The following is a 21,899-nucleotide window of genomic DNA, read 5'->3' on the forward strand; positions in this document are numbered from 1 at the left end:
TAGAACTGAAGAAGCCAAGAGGATGAGAGATGAAACGTCTCCTAGAACCTTTCCTTTCAGAAAAACCTTAGAGACATATATGTGAATATTTCTCCTTTTCAGACGTGTAATATTTTTTGCTGTATGTGTTTACTGGACATTTTATTGGTTATTCTTGTTTTGTTTTCTTATTGTTTGTTACATGTCTGAAATAAAATCTATTCAATTAGGAACAGTTTTATCACAGCAGCATCTAGTGGACGTCAGAGGAACTGCAGCTCAACGCACTTCGGCTGAGAAGGCTGCTGATTGGTTGCTGCTGAATGTCAATCACATATTTAGCTGTTAGTAAATTCTGCTGTCACAGAATCACAGAGCCCAGTGGTGAAGAGTAACTAAGTACTTTTACTCAAGTTCTGTACTAAACTACACTTGCTTGTAAAAGTGAAGATTTTACACGAGAAACATGATCAATAAAGATTAAACCAGCGGCTGCTCCAGTTTGTCTCAGATGTCGCTTTGATCAAACTGTGGGTCAGAACATTTTCTTCTTTCCCATTTATCATTTCACGACCCCTCCGATTTATCCGGTGACCATCTGGAGGGCCTTGATCCCCGGGTTGGAAACCACTGGACTAAATTAGCTAATTTCACCATAAAAGATCATTAAAATTTGCTTCACTGAATCTTTAATTCATAATATATCATTTAATAATATGAAATAATACATAAAAGATTCAAATTTGCAGAACAAGTACTTTAATACTTCGAGTACATTGTGATTATAATACTTCTGCACTACTTATTTTTTACTTGTAATGGAGTACTTATACACCGTGGTCTTGGTATCAATGAAAGCGACGACCTGTTAATCGTTGAATGGAAAGTGACATTAAGTGACTGAAGGTATTGATCAGAAATGTTTGAAACAACAGAAATCTGACAGATTGATTGCAGGAACATAAAGGAACATCGGGGGGGCCGCTGCCTCACATGTGATCTCTCCATTCAGTCTTCAAACACACAACCTGAGACCGGCAGAGCGAGCGCGAGAACCAGTCCTGGCCTGATCCCGCAGAGGGAAACTCTTTCATTGTGGAGACTAAACCGAATGTTAAAACCCTCAGAGCTCAGCCGACTGCTGGGGGGGTCCAGGATGTGAGAGCTGGTCTGGGACACGATCTGTGAATGAGCGAGTCCTCTAAGACTCGCTGCAGCCGTTTCGGTGTTCTGTGGTTTTTCTGGACTCTGCTGTGTCGGGGTTCAGGTCTGGAACCGGTCTCTGTCAGGTCCCGGCCTGTGAAGACGACCTCTACCGTCCACTAAAGTAACATCACTTATTCAGACACACGGGACGTCACCTCAAATCATTTTATTTGCTGCTCATTTTTTTCCACGTAGTGTAACATTTTATTTTTTTTCCTAGAAAACCTCAGTCCGTTCTTCTCTGCGGGTCACTGCTGGGGGCGGAGCCGGCTGCTGCGACTGGTCAGCAGGGACACGGTGTGCTGGCGTCCTGCTCCACCGTCAGTCCTTTGCTCAGCAGGAACGCTTCCTGTTTGGGCTCCCGCCCGAGGAAATTCCTCAGCATCTCGGAGGCGTCCTCAGAGCCGCCGGGCCGCAGGATGAACTTTCTGTAGTCCAGACCCACCTGAGGACCAATCAGGAGACAGCAACTCACAGTCAGCCACAACCTACTGAAAAGGCCTGACCTCACAGCGGCTCTGTCCTACTCCTACTGCCTCTTTAGGCCAACACTTTCCATCTGCTTCCAGCCTTCGTGCTATTTCTGCTGCGGCGTCGGACGAGAAGACGGATGAAGATCACAGCGAGGTGGATTTCATCTGATCTCAAACCTCCCCTCTGGGAGTTTGCTCTGACATGTGGGGCATGAAAACCACATGCTGCTTCTCCAGGTTTAGTTTGGACTCATAAACAGTCCGTAGACCTGATCCCAGACCATCTCAGGAGTCTGGATGCTTCATAATGGAGCAGTGAAGGCTGGGTAAGCCCTGACAGCTGGACTAATGTGGTCTCTCCTGGTCTTAGTGGGATCTCTGAGTCAGTGGTCTGATCTGAGACCTGTTCCACTCGTTGAGCCCACTCACTCCTGCTGACTCCTTTAACTTTTGATACGTTCTATAGGTCATTGTCTCAATGTGGATGTTACAGTTTAGGTTTGAGTCCAGGATCACACCAGGATCACTAGTCTGGTTTGTGGTCTAACGGGAGCTCTGACGTTAAAATTGTTTATTAAATATTAAAGATGCTTATTTCTCTTTTATCTCTGATTCACTGGAGGAACTTTTCTCTTCATGCGGCCCTGATGTTCTGTTTCTGACTCATGGTCTGCAGCTGCGTGTTCTCACCTTGGGGTTCATGATTCCCTCCTGTTTGAAGCGAGCGAAGAACATGTCCATGGAGAACACCTCGCTCCACAGGTAACCGTAGTACTGAGCATCATAGCCACCGGCCAGATGCCCGAACGTCGCCGGCATGTTGGTTCCTGCAGAGAAAGACGGGCAGGTCAAAGGTCAGAGAGGGTGGAGGAGGAAACCAGGCAGCAGGGTGAGCGAAGCTTGGAGTCTGTTTTTATACCGTTCAGCTATTTTCATGGAGACAAGTCAGAGTTTCTGCTGTATGAGGACTATTTATTTAGTTAGCTCCATTTTAGCTGGAATGTTGTATAGAAAGCTTTAAAAAGCTTTGGCACCAGTTTCAGATCACACTGTCAGTCCAGCATCAGCGAGCTGAACAGCCTGTTTTTTTTGTGGTTCTGCACTGAGCCACTAGGTGGAGCTCTGCCTGTTTGATGAGATGCCACCTGAACATGAGTGATCACCTGACGAACCTGATCCAAAGCTAATGCATGCTAATGCTGTCAGCTCGCTCGTCTGCAGCAGAATAACAGGATCAACTTTTATAAACGTGTTCCTAAACTGCAGCTCGAATGAAAACCGGCAGGAAGCTGAAAATGACATGTGACACAGACAGGAAGTCTGACTCCGCTCTGTTTTTGTGTGGAGGAACGTTCAGCAGAACGACTGAGAACATCTGGTTCTGAATACTTGGAAGTGATGGAGTGAAATGTGACCTGGTGAGGCAGGGATTCCCAGGATGTCCTGACTGAGGCGTCCGTACTCCTCCGCCGGGTCGAGTCCACTTCTGGTGTGCAGAGCCTGGTCCACTTTAGCCAGAACGATCTGCCTCAGGTTAAACAGACCTGCGGGAGAGTCGAGGTTACCGTGGCAACAGTCAAAGAAGCGCTGACCGAGAGCAGAACTTCCTGTTTAGTACCCACCGGTGTTGGCGAGGCGAGACTTGATGAGTTTGTCGAGCAGCTCGTCGGGGATGGCGTTGCCGGTCTTATAGTGTCTGGACATCCTCAGCAGAGGCTCCTTCTCCCAAACCCAGTTCTCCAACATCTGAGACGGAGCCTCTACAAAGTCCCGCTCCACATGAGTCCCGCTGAACATGGCGTAGTCCGCCTGCAAACACACAGACACTCAGAACCAGCTGCTCATTCTAATGTTAGCATGTCAAGCTAACATGCTTACTATCTACAGTAATGTAACTTTCATCCGCAGCGTCAGCGAATCATGAACTACTTGAGTTTGTGGGGTAACAGCATCACGATTCAGGACTGTGTGGGAGCTGAGGCGCTCAGCTAACAGAGTTTAGGCTAACGCTAGCAGCTAATGTTAGCAGCTCCATCCTGATCATAACTGGATTTCAAACTCATCAGTTAATCCTCGTCAAGCTTTTCCTCCAGTGAAAGTAAATTAGACTGAAGATACAAACAAAAAAACAGAAATGGAATATTTTAACATACTGATTATTTCTACAGGAAACATCTGAACAGACTCTTTCAGTATAAAACTGTACCGTGTGACACTAAGACTGACCAGCTCTACACTCCATCATCATGCTTAGCATAGTTAGCATGTCATGTATGGAACATAACAGCATGCTAACTCAGCATAGCCATCATGTGTATTTCAGACCCATTTGCAGGAGCTAACATTAATTAGCTACAGCTGATAAAAAACGTTCATCAGCTACAAACGAGACTGTTTGAAAAAGCAGGAAGAGCGCTGAAGGTGAACCTGCGGCTGTTGTTACGGTAAACTGCACACAGAACGGAAAGCCTGGCAGGTGAAGGAGCTCCGGTTCATCAGCTGACCTGAGCACACAGTTGGTGCATGACATGGCCGAACTCGTGGAAGTACGTCTCCACCTCGTCGTGCTGCAGGAGCGACGGGGCGTCGGCCGTCGGCTTGCTGAAGTTCGCCACCATCGCCGCCACCGACATCTGACGCGTGCCGTCAGAAAGCAGGCAGCCGGGCTGGAGGCCGAAACAGGCGGCGTGGCCGTACTTCCCTTCTCTGCGCAGGACAGGTACAAGAGGAAACACTGAGGACACCTGACACACCTGCACTTCCACCCTGAAGAAACACGCCGCTCTCTGCCCTCACCTGGGGTAGAGGTCCAGGTAGAACTGGCCGACCACCTGACCACTGCTGCGATCCTTCACGCAGTACAGAGTGACATCCGGGTGCCACACTTCGGCGCCGTCCACCAGCTCGAAGGTCAGACCCAGAAGCTCCTGGTAGATGTCCAACAGACCCCGAGTCACCACCTCCATCGGAAAATACTCCTTCAGCAGGTTCTGGTCCACAGCGTACTGAGTCTCCTCCACCTGAGCAGGAGGAGGCGGAGGAGGAGGAGGAGGAGGAGGAGGAGGAGGAGGAGGAGGAGGAGGAGGCAGTGAGGAGTGTAGAGGCACCAGGAAACAGACAGAAGAAGAAAAGGAAGATGCTAAAAGATTAGAGGACATGTCATCATAGATCACAGAGAGTTAAATGAATCATTTGTTTTCTCGTCTTCAGGAGCGTCCACGTTCATGTTGACTTCATGGTTTACTCTGGACTTGATAACTCTGACCTGTGCTCACAGCTTTAATGGGTTATTAAAGGCTCAGACTGGCTCCCTTCCGTTTCCTGTCTGTATTTTAACATGTTGGACCACGTTGGAAACAGTGTTCTCAGGTGTGCAGCCCTCACCTGGGTCATGAAGTAGCGGGTGTCCCAGGCGTGCAGCTCTCCGTTGAAAGGCAGACTCCTCTTCTGACACTCCTTCTCCTTCAGTTTGAGGATGATGACGCGCTCTTCATCGCCCAGAGGCTTCAGTTTACGAGCCAGCTCCTCTGAGGGCCAACAGACAGAAGCATGAGGAGAAACGTTTCGCCTACAGGTCACGAATCATGTTTCAGGTCTCTTCATCAGTCCTCCAGCCTAAACCTGACCAACCCACCCCATGGAAGTGCCAGCCAATCAGACGTGCTTTATCGGTGGCTCTGCCTTCACCCAGTTCCTCCAAACAGCTAACAGTGTTTTTACCAAATATCTGCCGCCACACATTCTCAGACATTATCTCCTCTCTCTGTAACTTTTCACCTTCAGCGTGAGAAACAAACGAATGAGATCCGCTCAAACTGTGTGAATCAGCTGAGTTTCATGGAGTTTTCAGCTGGTTATAAACAGTCTCATTGTCACACTGAAGCCTCTCTACGACCAGCATCAGCAGCGCTCACTCATCCAACAGCATCACTTCTCTGCAGGTACACAGGTGTGACTCACCCAGGAAGTTGGCCACCTTCTTTCCAGATTTGGCCATGTTCATCTCCAGGACGAAGTCGGCGTGGGTGGTGAAGCCGAGCAGAGAGCTTTTCTGAGCCCGGAGCTCCACCAGCTCCTTCAGGATGGCCGAGTTCTCCTGGAGACACACGGGACGTCTGATGTTACAGCGTTCAGCCCTTCACCGGATCATTCCAGTTTCCTGCTCATTCGTGACTTTTCATGACTCGTCAGTCTTTTCAGTGACGTTAGTGATGTCACCTCGTTACCACAGCTCAGGTATTAACCTGCTGTAATCATCACTGGTAGAATTAAGGTCAAAACTACTAAAATAAGTTGTAATAAACTGGAATCATCATTGAATGAAGCAGCATTTAACATGAGAGGAAATGAACTTGACTGAGGTGAGATCTGAATCTGATCAGCTGCTCCACAACCGAACTGAAGATGATTTCCTCAATAAATCGACTGTTTGGTCCATAAACATCAGAGAACATCCCGACGTGACGTCAGGTTTTCTGTGTTCCACCAACAGACTCAAATCTATATCCTGACGTTTGTTCCGTTTCTCCGGCGTCTCACCTCTTTGCAGCGGGAGTTGAAGGCCTCCTCCAGCTTCCTGCGGGTCTCTGGGACAAAACATTTCTTCATGGTGGGGAAGTAATGAGGATACTTCAGGGTGACCTTCAGCTTCTCTCCATCCTGCTCCAGAGAGCTGAGGAAGTCCTCAGGGAGGCCGCCTGAAACCAACACCTTTACTGTCACAGGAGAACCAGAGGGGAGAACCAGAGGGGAGAACCAGAGGGAGGGGAGAACCAGAGGGGAGAACCAGAGGGAGGGGAGAACCAGAGGGGAGACCCAGAGAGGAGACCCAGAGAGGAGAGGAGAAGCGGACTCACCCAGCTCGTCTCGGCTGAAGGACAGACTTGTGGTGTCCTCGTTCAGGTTCTTGTTGAAGTCGATGCACAGGTTGCTCAGCTTCTTCTTGATGTTCTTGATCTCCTGTTACAGCAGAGTTAAAAAACAGACGTTCACAATGAAAAACACACGTCGCCCCTCATGGAAACATGAGAAGTTCATGTCGGAGCCTCTCTGAGTTCAGACTGAAGCTGTCACGCTGTCAGAAAACAGACCGGTACACTTCAGTTACCATGGTTACACCTGACAGCATTACGCTCAGTGGCTGCTAGCTTCTCCAAAACGGACAACGAAAGAGTGGACAGAAGAGGAGAACGATCTTCTTCTCAAGTTTATGATGTACAGTAAATTTAATCCGAGAGAGTTATGTTACAATTTGGCTTGCTGGCTACATCCTCTCTAGCAGCTGCACGTCGCTCAGGATCGATAAAGATTAAGAAGAAGGAAGCAGCGTTCACCTCTTGTGTCTCTTTGGGCAGGTGGAGGCCGTTCCTCTTCCCCAGTTTGATCAGTCGCTCCATGTAACGCCTGGACTCTGCAGTGAGGCCGTCGGCATCGATCTTCTTCTGCAGACGGAAACAAAGAGAATTCTGAACGACAGGAAACCGGGACAAGAACTGAAACGGGTCCAAATGTCGTCAGAGTGGCTGAGAGTCTTCGGTTTTTCTGCTCAAAGAGTGAGAACAGATGCAAAAACAGCTGATTGTCAGGAAGCAGTCACTGTTTTTAATTTTACAATGTGTGTCCCAGACCTGCCACCAAGCCTGGTTCGAGTCCAGCTGAGGTCTGCACTGTAACACACGATGCTAATTTACAGGATTACACTGTTGTAAATGTCATTATATCAGTTTCTCATATTTATCCGTTTGTCCTCTGGCATCATTCCAGCAGTGCTGAACACATGCAGAACATTTTGTTTCTGTACCAAATATTTAACCCACTATGACCAACATGTTTCTCGTGTTCTTTCAGTTGAATATAGAACATCACTTGGCTTCCATGTTCTCATGCTGCCATCTAGTGGCCCTTCAGAGTCATGGCCTGGTGATTCTTCTGCTTCTTTGTCTGTGGTAATTCAATATGTTGGTAAAATCTGAGAGTTCAGTGGTTAACAAAAGCCAAACGTCCAAAGAGAAAGAGCGAAAAGGTGAAGAAAATAAGGGCTGATGACAGACCTATTGACCAATCATCTCTCCATTCATCTATGCATCTGTCTGCTGATTGGACCGCAGTGCGCTCACCTCCAGAGCGACGATCCTTAGGTAGACGTCCTCCCTCATGCTCATCTCCACGTCGAACTCGGACAGGCGCTTGTCAGCCTCGGTGCTCGCCGCTCGGACCTCCTTACAGGGAGAGACATGCTGCGGGAAGTCCAACATGTTCCTCTGGACTGAGGCGCAGGAGGCGGGGTCAAATCAGAGAGGGGCGGGGTCATACAGGAGAGACATCATGTCAGTTTGCAGACTGTCTGCATCAGCAGGATCTACGGCACATAAGTCAAACCGAGGAGGCCGCGTGGCTGCAGGTTTTCGTTCCAACCAAGGAGGAGCACACCGGGCCGACCAATCAACATCAAGGGATCATTAGTTATCAGCTGAAGACTGAGATCAGCTGATTAATTGGTTCCAGGCTGGTGTGCTCCTCCTTGGTTGGAAGGAAAACCTGCAGCCACACGACCTTTCATGGAATCAGTTTGACGTGCCTGAGCTGCAACTACAGTTATTTTATTTCCATCCCATAATTAATCTGATTTTTTTTAATCAAACATTCATGATTTAATCTTTAAAACAAAATCCCATCAGTTACCTGAAGCACAGTGATGTCATCAAGCTGCTGATTTATTCTGATCAACTAAAGATTCTATTAAAAATGACTCAAGTTAAACTTCTCGACTGTCCTGAAGCTGGACGAGTTTTATTCTAAATGAACAAACAACTAAAGAAATTACAAATAAACATGATTATTACTTCTAATTATAATATAAATCATATTTATTTAATCAGCTGCTGGACATCAGAATCTATGTTCCACCTGCAGCCTCTCTCCCTCTGTCCTCATGTGTGTCTCCTCTGTCCTCATGTGTGTCTCCTCTGTCCTCATGTGTGTCTCATGTGTGTCTCCTCTGTCCTCATGTGTGTCTCCTCTCAGCAGAAAGCCAGTCCCAGCTGGTCACGGTCACATGATCTGAATATGGTCGTACTAAAAGTACATCATGAACTTCCTCTGAGCCTCCAGTAAAACATTTCTGTGTGTTATCTCGCTTGTCTTGATTTTAATGAACACACAGTTGAGGTCTCTCCATCATCATGATGGAAACATCCTTCACATCGAGCCAGTTTTCAACAGGAAGAAGAAAAACTTTCAGGATTGAAAAAATACTGGTGAGAAGTCCAGATTATGAGAAACTAAAATTTAAAAGACTTAAAAAGCATATTTAAAATCTACATGTTCAATGTAGCATTTCAGAATTTCAAGCATGGTGAAATTTAATTCAGTGTCTCTTCTATTATCATCACGTCATCTCGTAGTTAGTGAATGAATGAATGCAGCGGTGTCATAATATAAACTCATCATGTGTTGCATTTCTTTTTATTCCAGCTGAAACGAAACAAACCCAACACTATTCATTAATACGTTAATTATGAATTCTAATTAAAGTTAACTTCAAGCCTCTGATGATGAAAACAGTTGAAAGTGATGAGTGAGTATGAAATGATGAGTTTTCAGTGTTTCCCCCTGCAGCAGCAGCAGCAGCAGCAGCAGCAGCAGTGATGGGGGTGTTTTCAGCTGCCCCCACACAAAGCCTCCATCTCTATTGTAGCAGCTGGTTCAGCTGCTTTCTCTACAAACTGCTGACGAGTCTTTACCGTCACATTCTGCTGACTCACAGCTTTACAGCACAGCTCACAATGGACAGCCAACGTGACCGCCGTCAGGTTCCTGCCGTGTTTGAACTGTTCGATCATCAGTCAGCTGTTCACACGAAAGAAATATCTGGAGGGGGGACGAAAATACTAAAAGAAGAAAAGAAGAAATGTCTAACTGTGTGTTTGAGTATCAGTCAGGTGATATTTTATATTTCAGCCAATGCTAACCGCTAACTGCTAACAGTTCTGTGTGTACATCACAGACACTCAAACACTCACTACAGCACCAAGTGTGGATTCATCCGCTGCTGAAAATAGTCCCAACAGATGCTCTGTTTCCTCCAGTTTGTCTGTTAAAAACTACAGCGAGCAGCTGACTGAGGAAACTAATGAAGCTTTTTAAACATGAAACTAGATATTTGATGGATTTACATCTTCAGTAGGAACCAATGGAGCGGAGAGCCACAGACAGGAAGTCAGACAGAATTGAGAGACGGACCAACATGTTGGTTTGGAACTGAGCATTAGATTTGTTCACATGAAGAAAAATGGAGAATAATACCAGACGTCTGCTTTGCTTATGATTGAGAGGAGATGCTGGCTGAGCTCCAACACATCTTTGATCTGATGTGATCGTCTGTGCAGCGACTGAACGGTCACAGATAAATGTTCAAAACTGGCCTCATGTGCAATGTGGAGAAGGAAAACAATGATGCTAGCCTGGTCGTGTGTGTGTGTGTGTCTGTGTGTGTGTGTGTGTGTGTGTGTGTGTCTCTCTTTGAGATCAGTCAAGTTAAAAGTCATTAACTGGTGTTGATGTTGATTCTGTGTGATCATAGAAATGTGATCTATGGATGTTGGAGAGGATCAATGTTTGGTTGTTTTTTTGACTAAAAGAGGAGAAAAGAATCAAAATGATCTGGGAACAGTTTTCATCTAAAATTAGCCGCCTCAGAGTAAATTTACTTTTCAGTGACAATCATCTGAGTCCCACATTATTTGTGTTGTATTCTTTTATTTTGAAAGTCCGACACCTGAGATGTCTCTGATGTAAAAAACACAGCCTCAGTGTTTGCTTCCTGTTTCTCTGCTGAACTTCACAAACAGCAGCAGATTGTGAAGAATATTGTTTTTTCTGACTGTGCAATGACCGTACTCTCATATCAGCAGAGCTCATTATAAACCAGGTGACATGTGGAACAGCCAGCTGCTACCATCCAGTGCTGTCTCACCTGTCTCTAACTCTTCTGAAAACTGTTTTTGATCTCTGGCTACAACAGAAGTCAGACTGAAACACATGAGCTCACCTGTGTACTCGACCTCCACATCGGCGAGGGCCTTCAGCGTGTTCTCGAAGGTGACGCCGTCCAGGTCCAGGGCTCCGATGCAGTCGTACACCTTCTTAGTGTTGGCGATGAGCTCGTCAGACAGCTGCTGGATCTGCTCCGGGTTCAGGTCCCAACGCAGTCGGTTCTCAGAGCAGACCGTCACTGGGCTGCCAAACACCACCTCACCTGGGACGCCAAGAAAGAACAGAACGGGCGAGGAGAGGACGGGCCAAAACGGGACATTACAGGATGGGAAATGACAAGAGGGATGGACATGAGGGACAGGACAGAAAACAAGACAGATCAGTGGGGTCAGATAAGGTGAAGGGATTTATATTAATCTATAATAAGACCACCTTCTTTCATGTTTGTGTCCATTTCTATATCTATCCTCAGCATTCGACTAAACTAAAAACTTTTACTGCATTTCCTCTGATATTTTGAAGACCTTGATGAATTTCATTTCAACTGCTGAATCAGTGTCATAAATCTGTGTGTTATCCTACATACTCCAACCTTCATTACTTTAATGCATCCCTACATCGTCCCGACATTTTATTTTAGCTTGTTCATTACACATGTGAAGACCTGAATATACAACAGATGTTGCACCGCGTCAGGTCCTCCCTGCAGGCAGATCCGTCAATAACATGCAAACCTCTGGCTCTAAACTCACTTCAGGTACATGATGAACCCCTGTAAGTATGACTCATCATACAAAACTTTATTAAGATATCTATTCATTTCAAATGTTACTTGAGTTTACTTAAGTGTTTACTGAGTTAATTATAAACCACAGTCATAACATTTGACTTGCAAACCTTTCATGAACCCTGCAGCCCCTTTTCACTCTGTTCTACACGCAACACACCAGACTCCACTCTAATTTCATCAGAATTTCACTGTTACACAGTCCCAGTGTGCCCTTCCACCAAAGGCAGGTATAAAAAGGGATTAGCACCAGAGGCACGTGTTGTTTGGTGTGTTTGGCCGAATTCATAAGTAGAATATGACAACTTAGATAGGGTATTCACTTTTTATTTTTATTTTTTAAACGCGGCGTAGTCAACGTTATTTGGCAGGAAGCAGCTTGGTGAAGTTTGAATTTAAAGATTTTTAAGTGGAGTTCAGCGCACTGATCCTTCTATTCGCTTGTGCTTTAAAGCTTTGGAAGATTGTTAAGATAACTGGGAGTCCTTCTGTAATGCACGCTGTCGGTCCGAGGCTCCGTTTCCCCGTTAAGAAACAACACATTACTCAACAGTTGACTATTAACTAGCTCAATGAATAAGCAGAGTGAGCTAACAGCTAACATGCTACACTAAATGGAAGAATCAAGCCAGAACTGGGGAGAAACGAGCCACCATCATAACACCGAGACCTTCTCTTGTTTATTACACACTAAACCGGTGGCCAATGTAAAATAATTATTCTGCTGAATTTTAATTAACTGGTTCAGGCACTAGCCTACAACAGCTAACGTTAGCTCTCAGACTGACGTTAGCTAAAACAGACTCAGAGCTAATTAACTGTAAATGATCACAGAGACAGTCAGTGAGGAAACACGGCGACCGCAGAACTGATTTTACGTTCAAAAGATTCAGACACATTAAAAACATCAGGGCATTACTCACCTGTCGGCCCCATCGTTCAGATATTGTTCGTTATGTCCGTGTGGTTAACTGTCACTGAGCTCTGTGGAGGATTAAAGCAGCCTCAGAAGAAAAGTTACATTTCCGGTCACACATTTCAAAATAAAACCCTGATAAAAGTTCGAGCATTAAAGAAACAACTCGTGATCAAAATATGAACAGAAAGGTCCAGTGATCAGAATAAAAAAACCCGTAATGAATGCAATTATAGCTCCCGAAATAATTAACAGAATTCTATAATGAACTGTTACTGATATTCTAGTTTCAATTATCAAATAAAAAAGCACAACTTTGCAACTATATATCTGAATACACCTTCAGTCTTCTTCGTCTTCTCCTTCTTATATCCTATTGTTATTGTTCTTCTTCTTCTTATCATTATCATTATCATTGATAATAATAATAATGCAGAACTATGACACTACACACATTATTTTACTGTATTGTATATTAGTTGTTATTTAATTTTGTATACTGCCCATCATTCCCATACCACAATGTACTATAACATATTTAATGAAAAATACATATTTCATTTCATTTTACATATTAAAATGTTTTTTAGATATGATATATGTGCATATATTAGATTTATACTGTGTTTATATTATACATATAACAATCAAGCAGTACTGGGTCTTTGAGGCCGATATCTATGTCTGTATGACAGGCAGGTGTCACAGACAGGTGTTACAGGCAGGTGTCACAGACAGGACTCACAGACAGGTGTCACAGACAGGACTCACAGACAGGACTCACGGGCAGGTGTCCAAGCCAGGTTGAACAATTGTATTCAATTAAGTTGTGAAAAATGTTGATAAAAAAAATCTCCATTTATTTCCTGACGTTACTTCTGCTGACATGCTTGTTGGCACATTGAGCTTCATTCACAGAATATTTATTTATATTTTGTATATTAGGCTGTGTAATGTGATTTATGGTATAGAAAGTGATTTCCTTTGCTCTGCTCCATTCATTTTGTATTTGTATCTGGTCAGTTTCTTATGCTGCTATACACCTATTTACCACTTAAGAATACAGTCTTACCTCATCTTATCATGTATATTAATTGTGAGAAAAGGTTTACAAGTTCGAAGACATTCATATGTTTATTCTGAAGGCGAATTTGCCAAATTTCCGGTATTGTCAAGTTTTTGCAGATACCTTGACGTCCGATAACCACACCGCACCGGCAACCCATCGCATGACGACGTCAATCCGCGACACGCTCATTAGCTAGCTGAGTGACGGCTACGACTGTTCGAAGGAGCGGAGCTAACGTCAGCTAACCGTTGCCGGGCTAATCGACAGCCGACATACAGAGACAACTGGTAGGAAAGCACATTACTGTGTTATCACTTTAGATTTGGTAGTATGACAGTTTCAGAAATACGGCAGCACCATTGTAATCAATGGGATGTGATCAGCTAGCTAGCTAGCCATTAGCATCGTGCCATTGTGGTTTGGAGAACACGTCACGCCAAGCCCCTTTCAAAACTATGGCAATGCAAAATGACATTGCTTCTGAGGTAATCCATAAACCTATTAGCAAAAAATGAAGACATGTATCCGACTGCCAAGAATCAGGCTTCAATTCGGCATACGTTACACACATCAAATAACGCTAACATTTATACAATTACATTTTTTTGTAGCGGGTTCGCCCAATATATTTACACTCTTTCCCTCAGGGGATACAAGTGACATTCGTGGGCTGGAGGTAGCGACTAACTTGGCTAAATTCGAAAATAGTTTAGGCGAAATTCGGTTGAAAGAGTTGCTGCCCGATCGGTCAACTATACACCGTTTTTCGTAAAGGGTGTCGGCATTCCACCAGTGGCACTTCAGACACCTTCTGCTGCCAACGTGCAGGGCGGCGTTAAACTGCGAGAACTTCGATAGGGGATTCGTATAAACTTACTTTACAAGTTACGATACGGACTACTTAACTGAACTTAAGACAAATATGTACTGTGTTTTTGCTCGTTGTCGGCATGCTAGCTGGCTAAGCTAAGAGTAACCAGCTAACTTTGCTTATGGAAAATGACTTCAAGTTCGAAGTGACCTCTTCACATTCAGCAGGTGATTTAAAACGTGACTTAGCTTTGACTACGGCTAACAGTTAGCTGTCTTCTTACTGCATCACTTGTTGTCGTGAGCGTCGTTTATAATGGCTAGTGTTAGCTGGCAGCCGTTAGCATTACTAAGACTGTCATGCGGAGTTATACTTAGCCTGAGTTGCTGGAATATTCTACAAGCTAATGCTAAAGGGGGGTGGCTGAATTGGGCGCAATGACAGTGTGCTTCGGTCTGTGATCCTGTGGGGGGGCGGGTGGGTTTCTAAGTAAAAAAGTAACGATGTGTTTTTATCGCAGTATTTAATAGCGTGAAAACCACTCATTAGTTGCCTTTTCTTGCCGCTGCTGTTACAGAGTCTCTCTGCCTCAGACACCACAGAGAGGTCTGAGCCTCCGTCATCATGACAGACAACAAGCGTCTGGCCTTCTCCATCATCCAGTTCCTCCATGATCAGCTCCAGTCAGGGAATCTGACCTCAGGCGCTCAGGAGAGTCTGGAAGGTGAGTCCTCCTCAGACACCTGGTGACACAGTTTGTAGGGGGGGGGGGTCACATGTGGAGGCAGAGCTGATGTGTGGTGACTTCAACAGTCACATCACAGCAGCTGAGGCTGCGCTTTGGTCACGTTTGGACTGACAACACATTGGTGATCAGTTCGTGAAATGATCAGCGATGACTGCAAATTCTTCATCCATCATAAACTGTAGCTTCAGTCGTCTGTGGCGGACTTCAGCTGGTCACCTTTGACATAAACCCTCCTATCTGGACAGCAGTTTAACAACAGTGAGTCATCAGGTTAACTTTTATTGAACGATATTCATGAATATTTTAATTTCCTCAAAGTTAGAAGATGTATATAAAGCCAGTGAGCCTCATGAAGGATCGTTTTCTTCTCCTGAAGCTCTGAGTTTTTCTTCAGAGTCAGACTCACCAAGCCCTCTTCACTGCACAGGTGTAAATCACTTGTTACAGGTGGATGAATAACTCCTGTTCATGAGCAGGTGTTCATGTTAGTGAGATTTGATCAGCAGCATCATTTACGTAACCATCGGCTGATCTCACGTCAGTTTCGGGATTCTCCAGTTAAACTTTGATTCATGTCAGATCAATAATTTCAGATGATCAACTTGAATCGGGACCTTCAGTATTTGGATCAAGTATTTTATGGAAAGTAAGATTTAGCATCTACAGCATGTGTCAGAATATTGGATCAGACTCGTTATCAGCAGATAATCAATATTAAAGGGCTTTGATCGGGATCAGAGCCAAAACAAACTCATGATCCAGAGCTGTGTGATTGTTGTGATTTTTTCGTCCCAGCCGCTCACCTGTATGTATATTTAAATTGAGACGAGCGACGCCACCTGTGCAGACGTACCCAGGTGTTCTTTTTACCTGTTGGCTTCTTTCTCGTTTGACTCTTCGTGTTTCATCAGGTCGTTCACGTCCTCTGTGCTAAAGTGAGCTTGTTGTTCTGCAGTTGCCGTTCAGTGTTTGGAGACGGCGTTTGAAGTTTCGACGGACGACCAGAGCCTCGCCGTCCCCATGACGTTACCGGAGATCTTCGCCTCAGCCACGGGACAGGTAAACTCTGAGAAACCAACAGGTGTGCAGCAGGCGGAGCTCCTCTGTGGTGTCCTCTGTTGTTAGCAGCCATTTTCCAGGAAGTCTTTAACTCCGTGTGTGTGTGTGTGTGTGTGTGTGTGTGTGTGTGTGTGTGTGTGTGCGTGTGCGTGCGTGCGTGTGTGTGTGCGTGTGCGTGTGGCAGCATCCAGCTGAGTCACAGGTCAACGACTCCACCCAGAACTCTCTCACTGAGGAACAGAGAGCCGAGGCTGAGACGCTGAAAAGTGACGGTGAGACGATGAGGAAGAAACTCTTCTTCGCTGCTTCAGCTGTTTTGTCTTTTCTTTCTTTCTTTCTCAGTCTTGAGTTGATGCGTTTTGTCTCGACTGCAGGAAACGACCAAATGAAGGTGGAGAACTTCTCAGCTGCTGTAGAGTTTTACTCAAAGGCCATCGCCATCAACCCTCAGAACGCCGTCTATTACTGCAACAGGTCAGCGCGTCATCAGTCTGAAACGCTTCACTTTAAAGTAAAATATATAAAAAACGACAAACTCCTGCAACCTGCCTGCACTCAGGTGTTTGAGTCCTTCTTTTCTTTAGTATTTAAGTAGTTAATCAGTCTGATTGTCCTTTGAGACTGGAATAAACAAAGGAACAATGCAACGAATACAACTAATGCAGTGAAAACAAATACATGTTCAAAACACAACATGTAAGTTAAATACTCTGCTCTCAGGTTTTCATGCACAAATAACAGGAGGTTCAGTCACTTTAGTTCAACACAGTTTTCACTTAAAGCTTTAAAGGATAACTTTGGTTATTTACAACCTGGACCTTATTTGTAGCATTAAATACGACCATTTACTCACCCAGACAACTTTGGTGGCATTTGGAGTCGTTTTGAAGAAATTAGCCCCAGAGGAGCGGCGCGTATATCCGTATAATGCGAGTACTCGGGGCATCCATGCGCAGCCTCTATATAACGCATAATCTGCAGAAACTCGTTCATATTCCAATATTTAGTTATGATATGCTGGTGCTATTCCCCTCTGAGCCCGTGGTGGCATGTTATCAACATCCGGCGTCTCTAGGCAACTACCTCTGACGTGGATGATGTCATTACCGAACGCCGCGCGCTGCGAGCAGCCAGCCACAACATCCGCTACGAATACGCAATAACGAACCACAGCTGTGCCAAACTACAGCTAAACTAGCCGACCGCCGGCTCAGAGGGGAATAGCACCAGCATATCAGAACAAAATATTGGAATATGAACGAGTTTCTGCAGATTATGCGTTTATAGAGGCTGCGCATGGATGCCCCGAGTACTCGCATTATACGGATATACGCGCCGCTCCTCTGGGGCTAATTTCTTCAAAACGACTCCAAATGCCACCAAAGTTGTCTGGGTGAGTAAATGGTCGTATTTAATGCTACAAATAAAGTCCAGGTTGTAAAAAACAAAGTTATCCTTTAAGTCCAAACGCAGCGTTAGCAGGCTAACCAGCTGTTAGCTGTTGTCCCACTGCCGCCATGCTGCTGTAGCTCCTCTTCGTGTACTCTGGAGGCTCAGGTTGTTCTGGGTTTAGTGTTGAGAGGTGATCCAACACAAATATAAACCACAACGCAAGGTGATCCGGATCCAGACCTCACTTGTTGTACAAAAGGCGTAGAGCAGCTTGGACTGCCGCAGAACCCAGAAAACAAGAGCGAGCAGATCAGCGCACTTATAAGCCAGATGTGGTCTGGCCAATCAGATGCCACTTTGAAGGTGACGTGTCCACATGCAGATCGCCTGGTGATACCAGGTGGAGATGAGGTCTGTACGCCAAAGAGGAAATGTTTTCTCATCTCTGTGGAAACTGCTTCCTGTATTTCACTCGGTGGATGACGTTGAAGGAGCTGATGTGGTGTTTCTGGGTGCAGGGCTGCAGCCTACAGTAAACTGGGGAACTACTCTGGAGCGGTGCAGGACTGTGAGCAGGCCATCAGCATCGACCCAAACTACAGCAAAGCCTACGGGAGGATGGGGTGAGAAACCTGCCAGTTTTCTGTCAGAGTACGAGAACAAACGTGACTGAGGTAGAGAGTCCCAGTGTGTCGGAAGACAACAGGAGGAAAGTCAGTAATGTATGACACATACCAGCTCACCTGTCCCCTCACCTGTCCCCTGACCTGTCCCCTGACCTGTCCCCTCACCCGTCCCTTGACCCGTCCCCTGACCTGTCCCCTGACCCGTCCCCTCACCTGTCCCCTGACCCGTCCCCTCACCTATCCCCTGACCCGTCCCCTGACCCGTCCCCTCACCTGTCCCCTGACCCGTCCCCTGACCCGTCCCCTCACCCGTCCCCTCTCGTCTCTCTGCTTCAGTTTGGCTCTGGCCAGCCTCAACAAACACACAGAAGCAGCCAGTTACTATAAGAAAGCTCTGGAGCTCGACCCCGACAACGACACCTACAAGACCAACCTGAAGATCGCAGAGGAGAAGATGGAAACAACCAGTCCAGTAAGACCAGCAGAGACCAGGAGGAAACACTGTACTGACCGCTGGTGATGATGATGAAGATGATGTCCTTATGTCTCTGCCTCTGTCTCTCTGTCTCTCTCTCAGACAGCAGGGATGGGTGGAGTTGACCTGGCTGGTTTCCTTAGTAACCCCGGCTTCATGAACATGGTGAGATCTGACGTCGCTGCCTTCAGCAGATCCAATCAGATCAGTTCGTTTCAAAACTCTTGGTCGGGTTCAAACTTCAGGAAGTTTGCGTCTGTCAGATATTCTCTGTGTTAGATTACAGATTATAGAGTCATAAATTCTTGCTGTGACTTGATTGCGACATGTGACGGTCCCCGACCAATCACAGCTGTCTGTCGTCCTCTCTCATTCCACCAATCACATTCTGAGCCGCTCGTCTTTCCGTCGGCACGTCGCGAAGCGTCCAGATGAGGCGCCGCATTAACAGCCACGTGTCAGAGATCCTTATAAACAAGATCCAATGTGGGTCAAGCTCTACCCTCGTACGTAGATGAGGGTGGACAAAATATTAGAAACACGTCATTGTAATGCCGTGTAGGCAGCGAGGGCGCTCAGTGTCTGCTCAGTGAGCCTTGAGTAAGGTTGATCAACTGTCTGTCTGTCTGTCTGTCTGTCTGTCTCTCTGTCTCTCTCTGTCTGTCTCTGCAGGCGTCCTCTCTGATGAGCAATCCTCAGGTTCAGCAGCTGTAAGTGGATTTCCGTTTCTCACTGTGTGTTTCAGTGTTTCTTCCTCTCTGGACTGTCGAGGTTAACTTCGTGTCTCTTCTCTCCTTCCCAGGATGTCGGGGATGATGTCAGGAGCATACGGTGGGATGGGAGGAGGAGGAGGCGGAGGAGGCGGAGGAGGAGGAGGATTGGGAGCAGGACTAGGAGCAGGACTAGGAGCGGGACTCGGAGGTGCAGGAGGTGCGGCGCCCCCCGGAGCTGCTGGAGCTGGAGATTTATCAGGACTGATCCAGGCGTACGTAGCTTTAAAACGAGGCTAAACTTTAAATTCTGGGAGTGTGAAGGGCGAGTTTTGGTCATTCCAGATGTTTTCACGGTCTTTGGGGGTGGAGGAGACTGCGTTGTGTCGGGAGCTTGATGTTCATGGATGTTCATGGATGTTCATGGATGTTTCTGGTGGTTGTGTTGCAGAGGTCAGCAGTTTGCTCAGCAGATGCAGCAACAGAACCCTGAACTCATCGAACAGCTGAGGAGTCAAATCCGCAACCGAACGCCCAGCGCTGGAAACGAGGAGCAGCCATGACACTCAGACACAGTAAATACACACTCCGGTCTGCTCTGATTGGTCCTCTGTCTCAGGTCAGGTTAGTTTATGGCTAGCGTTACCGCTAGCTAACGTTAGCTCAGCTGAGGACGACGCTGTTAATGTTTACATCCCGACGAGCCTCGCATCCGCGAGGTGTCAGGTGACTGAAAGTGGAAGAGCTGTAGTAATAATACATGGTAGAAATACTCTGTTACAAGTAAAAGTTCTCAGCAAGAGTACAAAAGTATTAGTATTGAAAAGGATCAAAAGTGAAAGTACTCATGATGCAGAGAGGCGAACTTCATGTTTATTTTATATGTTGGGTAGTTTAATCTCTAAAAATACAGAAGTAATTAAGTAAATTTTATATTAATCTGAACCAGCAAAGTAACTACAGTTATCAAACGAACAGTCGTGGAGTAAAAAGGACGTTTCGTGGAGGAGAAGTAGAAAGTAGCATCAAATAGAAACACAGTAAATACACACTCTGGTCTGCTCTGATTGGTTCAGAACAGAACAGGAGCCCCCGGTCCAGCTTCAGGATTCAGACTCTCATGTTTTCTGCTGTGGTCGTATCGTGGCACTGATCCCGCTTCTGTTTCCTGTCTGTTTCAGGTTGGACAGGTGTGTGTGTGTGTGTGTGTGTGGAGGAGAAGAAGAGCTGATCTGGATCATTTCTAACTCGAAGGACTAAAAGGAAGTTGTTCTTTTCTTTGTCCCATCACTGAATAATTCCTGCACGAGACGGCGAGAGGCCCCCCCGCTTCGCTCCGGAGCCGCGTCACCAGAAACGGCCACTTCCTGCGGCCCCGAGGAAGAACGTTTTGACTTAACACTTTGATATCGAACACAGATTCATGCTAATAAATCGTGCTGTAATAGGATCGAGATCCCAGTGTGACACAGCTGAGTTTAAACCGACGCTTCACAGCTCTTCCTCAGACCACACTGAACTCTCTCTGTGTGTGTGTGTGTGTGTGTGTGTGTGTGTGTGTGTGTGTGTGTGTGTGTGTGTGTGTGTGTGTGTGTGTGTGTGTGTGTGTGTGTGTGTGGCTACTTTTGGGAACACATTTCAGACTAAGGATCAGTTAAGTGGGGGCAGTTTGTTGTGTCCCCAGTTGCATCAAAGCTGTTTTGGGGTCAGTGGAGTTAAGCCAAGTGTCCAGGAAATGAATGTAAGTCTAATGTCCCCAAAGAGTGACCTGCGTGTGTGTTTCCGTCATCATTCAGTGTGTGAAGCTGCGAGGAGGGGGCGGGGAGGCGGAGCTGCTGAAACAGTCTGAGCATTAAAACGAGCATCTCAACATTTTACTCCCCCCTGTCTGATGTGTGTTTATTCAGCTCTCACAGGGTTTGGTATCCTGCAGTTTGTCTTCTGATCAGTGAAACGATCCACACGGATGTGTTTGACCTTCCTCATGTATTAACTGGTGGGGGAAGTTTTCACTTGGAGTCACACAGTAAAAGTACTGGAGCAGGAAACAGCCTGCGTTGAAACGTTACTGAAGTCAAAGCAGGTGTGATCAGGAAAATGTACTTCAAGTGTTAAAAGTACTACGTACAGGAAAATGTCCACTCTTACACTAAAATCTTAATTTGCAAAGTAACCAAAGCTAAACTAAAACTCAAAGTACAAGCGCCTGTACTTTGTACTTCAGCACAGTACTTGAGTAAATGTACTTAGTTACATTCCTCTGCTGATTCGGTGAAGTCTGAGCCTGCTCTGTTCCTGATTCTCTTCCACCCTAGTTTCATGTCTGAACTGTGAGTTCAGTTGAAGGTTTTCTTCTCAGATTATCACATTTTAATCATTTTACAGGCGCAAAAGTGTGAAACTGCAGTATTTCACAAGAAAAGGCACAGATGGTCAAACAAACAGTAACTGAATGCATCAGATTTCCTTTTTTCTTATTTTCTGCTGGAGCAAAGACTCATCAGATTAAAGGGGTTTTCAGGTTATTTCAGGCTCATAAGTTCATATCTTTATAAAAAAAAACACTAAATGATCTTTGGTTTTAAAGACTTAAAGTCTGTAATCTTTTTGTGTGAATTGCTGGGTAATCTTCCTTCCTCTGGTCTTGAATAATG

General features: G+C 45.7%; 2 protein-coding genes across 2 annotated transcripts; one reads left to right on the plus strand and one right to left on the minus strand.

Moving 5' to 3' along the window:
• Positions 1-727: 727 nt before the first annotated feature.
• On the minus strand, positions 728-12,443 carry thop1 (thimet oligopeptidase 1). The gene is made up of 14 exons (XM_041935098.1): positions 12,363-12,443; positions 10,708-10,914; positions 7,775-7,923; positions 6,992-7,099; positions 6,515-6,617; positions 6,198-6,355; positions 5,619-5,754; positions 5,043-5,185; positions 4,455-4,678; positions 4,163-4,364; positions 3,281-3,467; positions 3,074-3,202; positions 2,349-2,485; positions 728-1,630 (listed from the first exon to the last, which is right to left on the minus strand). Exons 1-14 carry the CDS (start codon positions 12,373-12,375, stop codon positions 1,469-1,471), a joined length of 2,058 nt encoding a protein of 685 aa, XP_041791032.1. The 5' UTR covers positions 12,376-12,443; the 3' UTR covers positions 728-1,468.
• A 1,133-nt stretch (positions 12,444-13,576) lies between these two features.
• sgta (small glutamine rich tetratricopeptide repeat co-chaperone alpha) lies at positions 13,577-21,115 on the plus strand. Its single transcript, XM_041935404.1, has 12 exons — positions 13,577-13,711; positions 14,813-14,959; positions 15,939-16,042; positions 16,227-16,314; positions 16,417-16,516; positions 17,953-18,057; positions 18,397-18,532; positions 18,638-18,700; positions 19,208-19,245; positions 19,338-19,520; positions 19,697-19,820; positions 20,427-21,115. Exons 2-11 carry the CDS (start codon positions 14,860-14,862, stop codon positions 19,806-19,808), a joined length of 1,029 nt encoding a protein of 342 aa, XP_041791338.1. The 5' UTR covers positions 13,577-13,711; positions 14,813-14,859; the 3' UTR covers positions 19,809-19,820; positions 20,427-21,115.
• The last annotated feature ends 784 nt before the right edge of the window (positions 21,116-21,899 follow it).

Source organism: Chelmon rostratus, chromosome 4, assembly GCF_017976325.1.
Source record: "Chelmon rostratus isolate fCheRos1 chromosome 4, fCheRos1.pri, whole genome shotgun sequence".
In the NCBI taxonomy this organism is placed as follows: domain Eukaryota; kingdom Metazoa; phylum Chordata; class Actinopteri; order Chaetodontiformes; family Chaetodontidae; genus Chelmon; species Chelmon rostratus.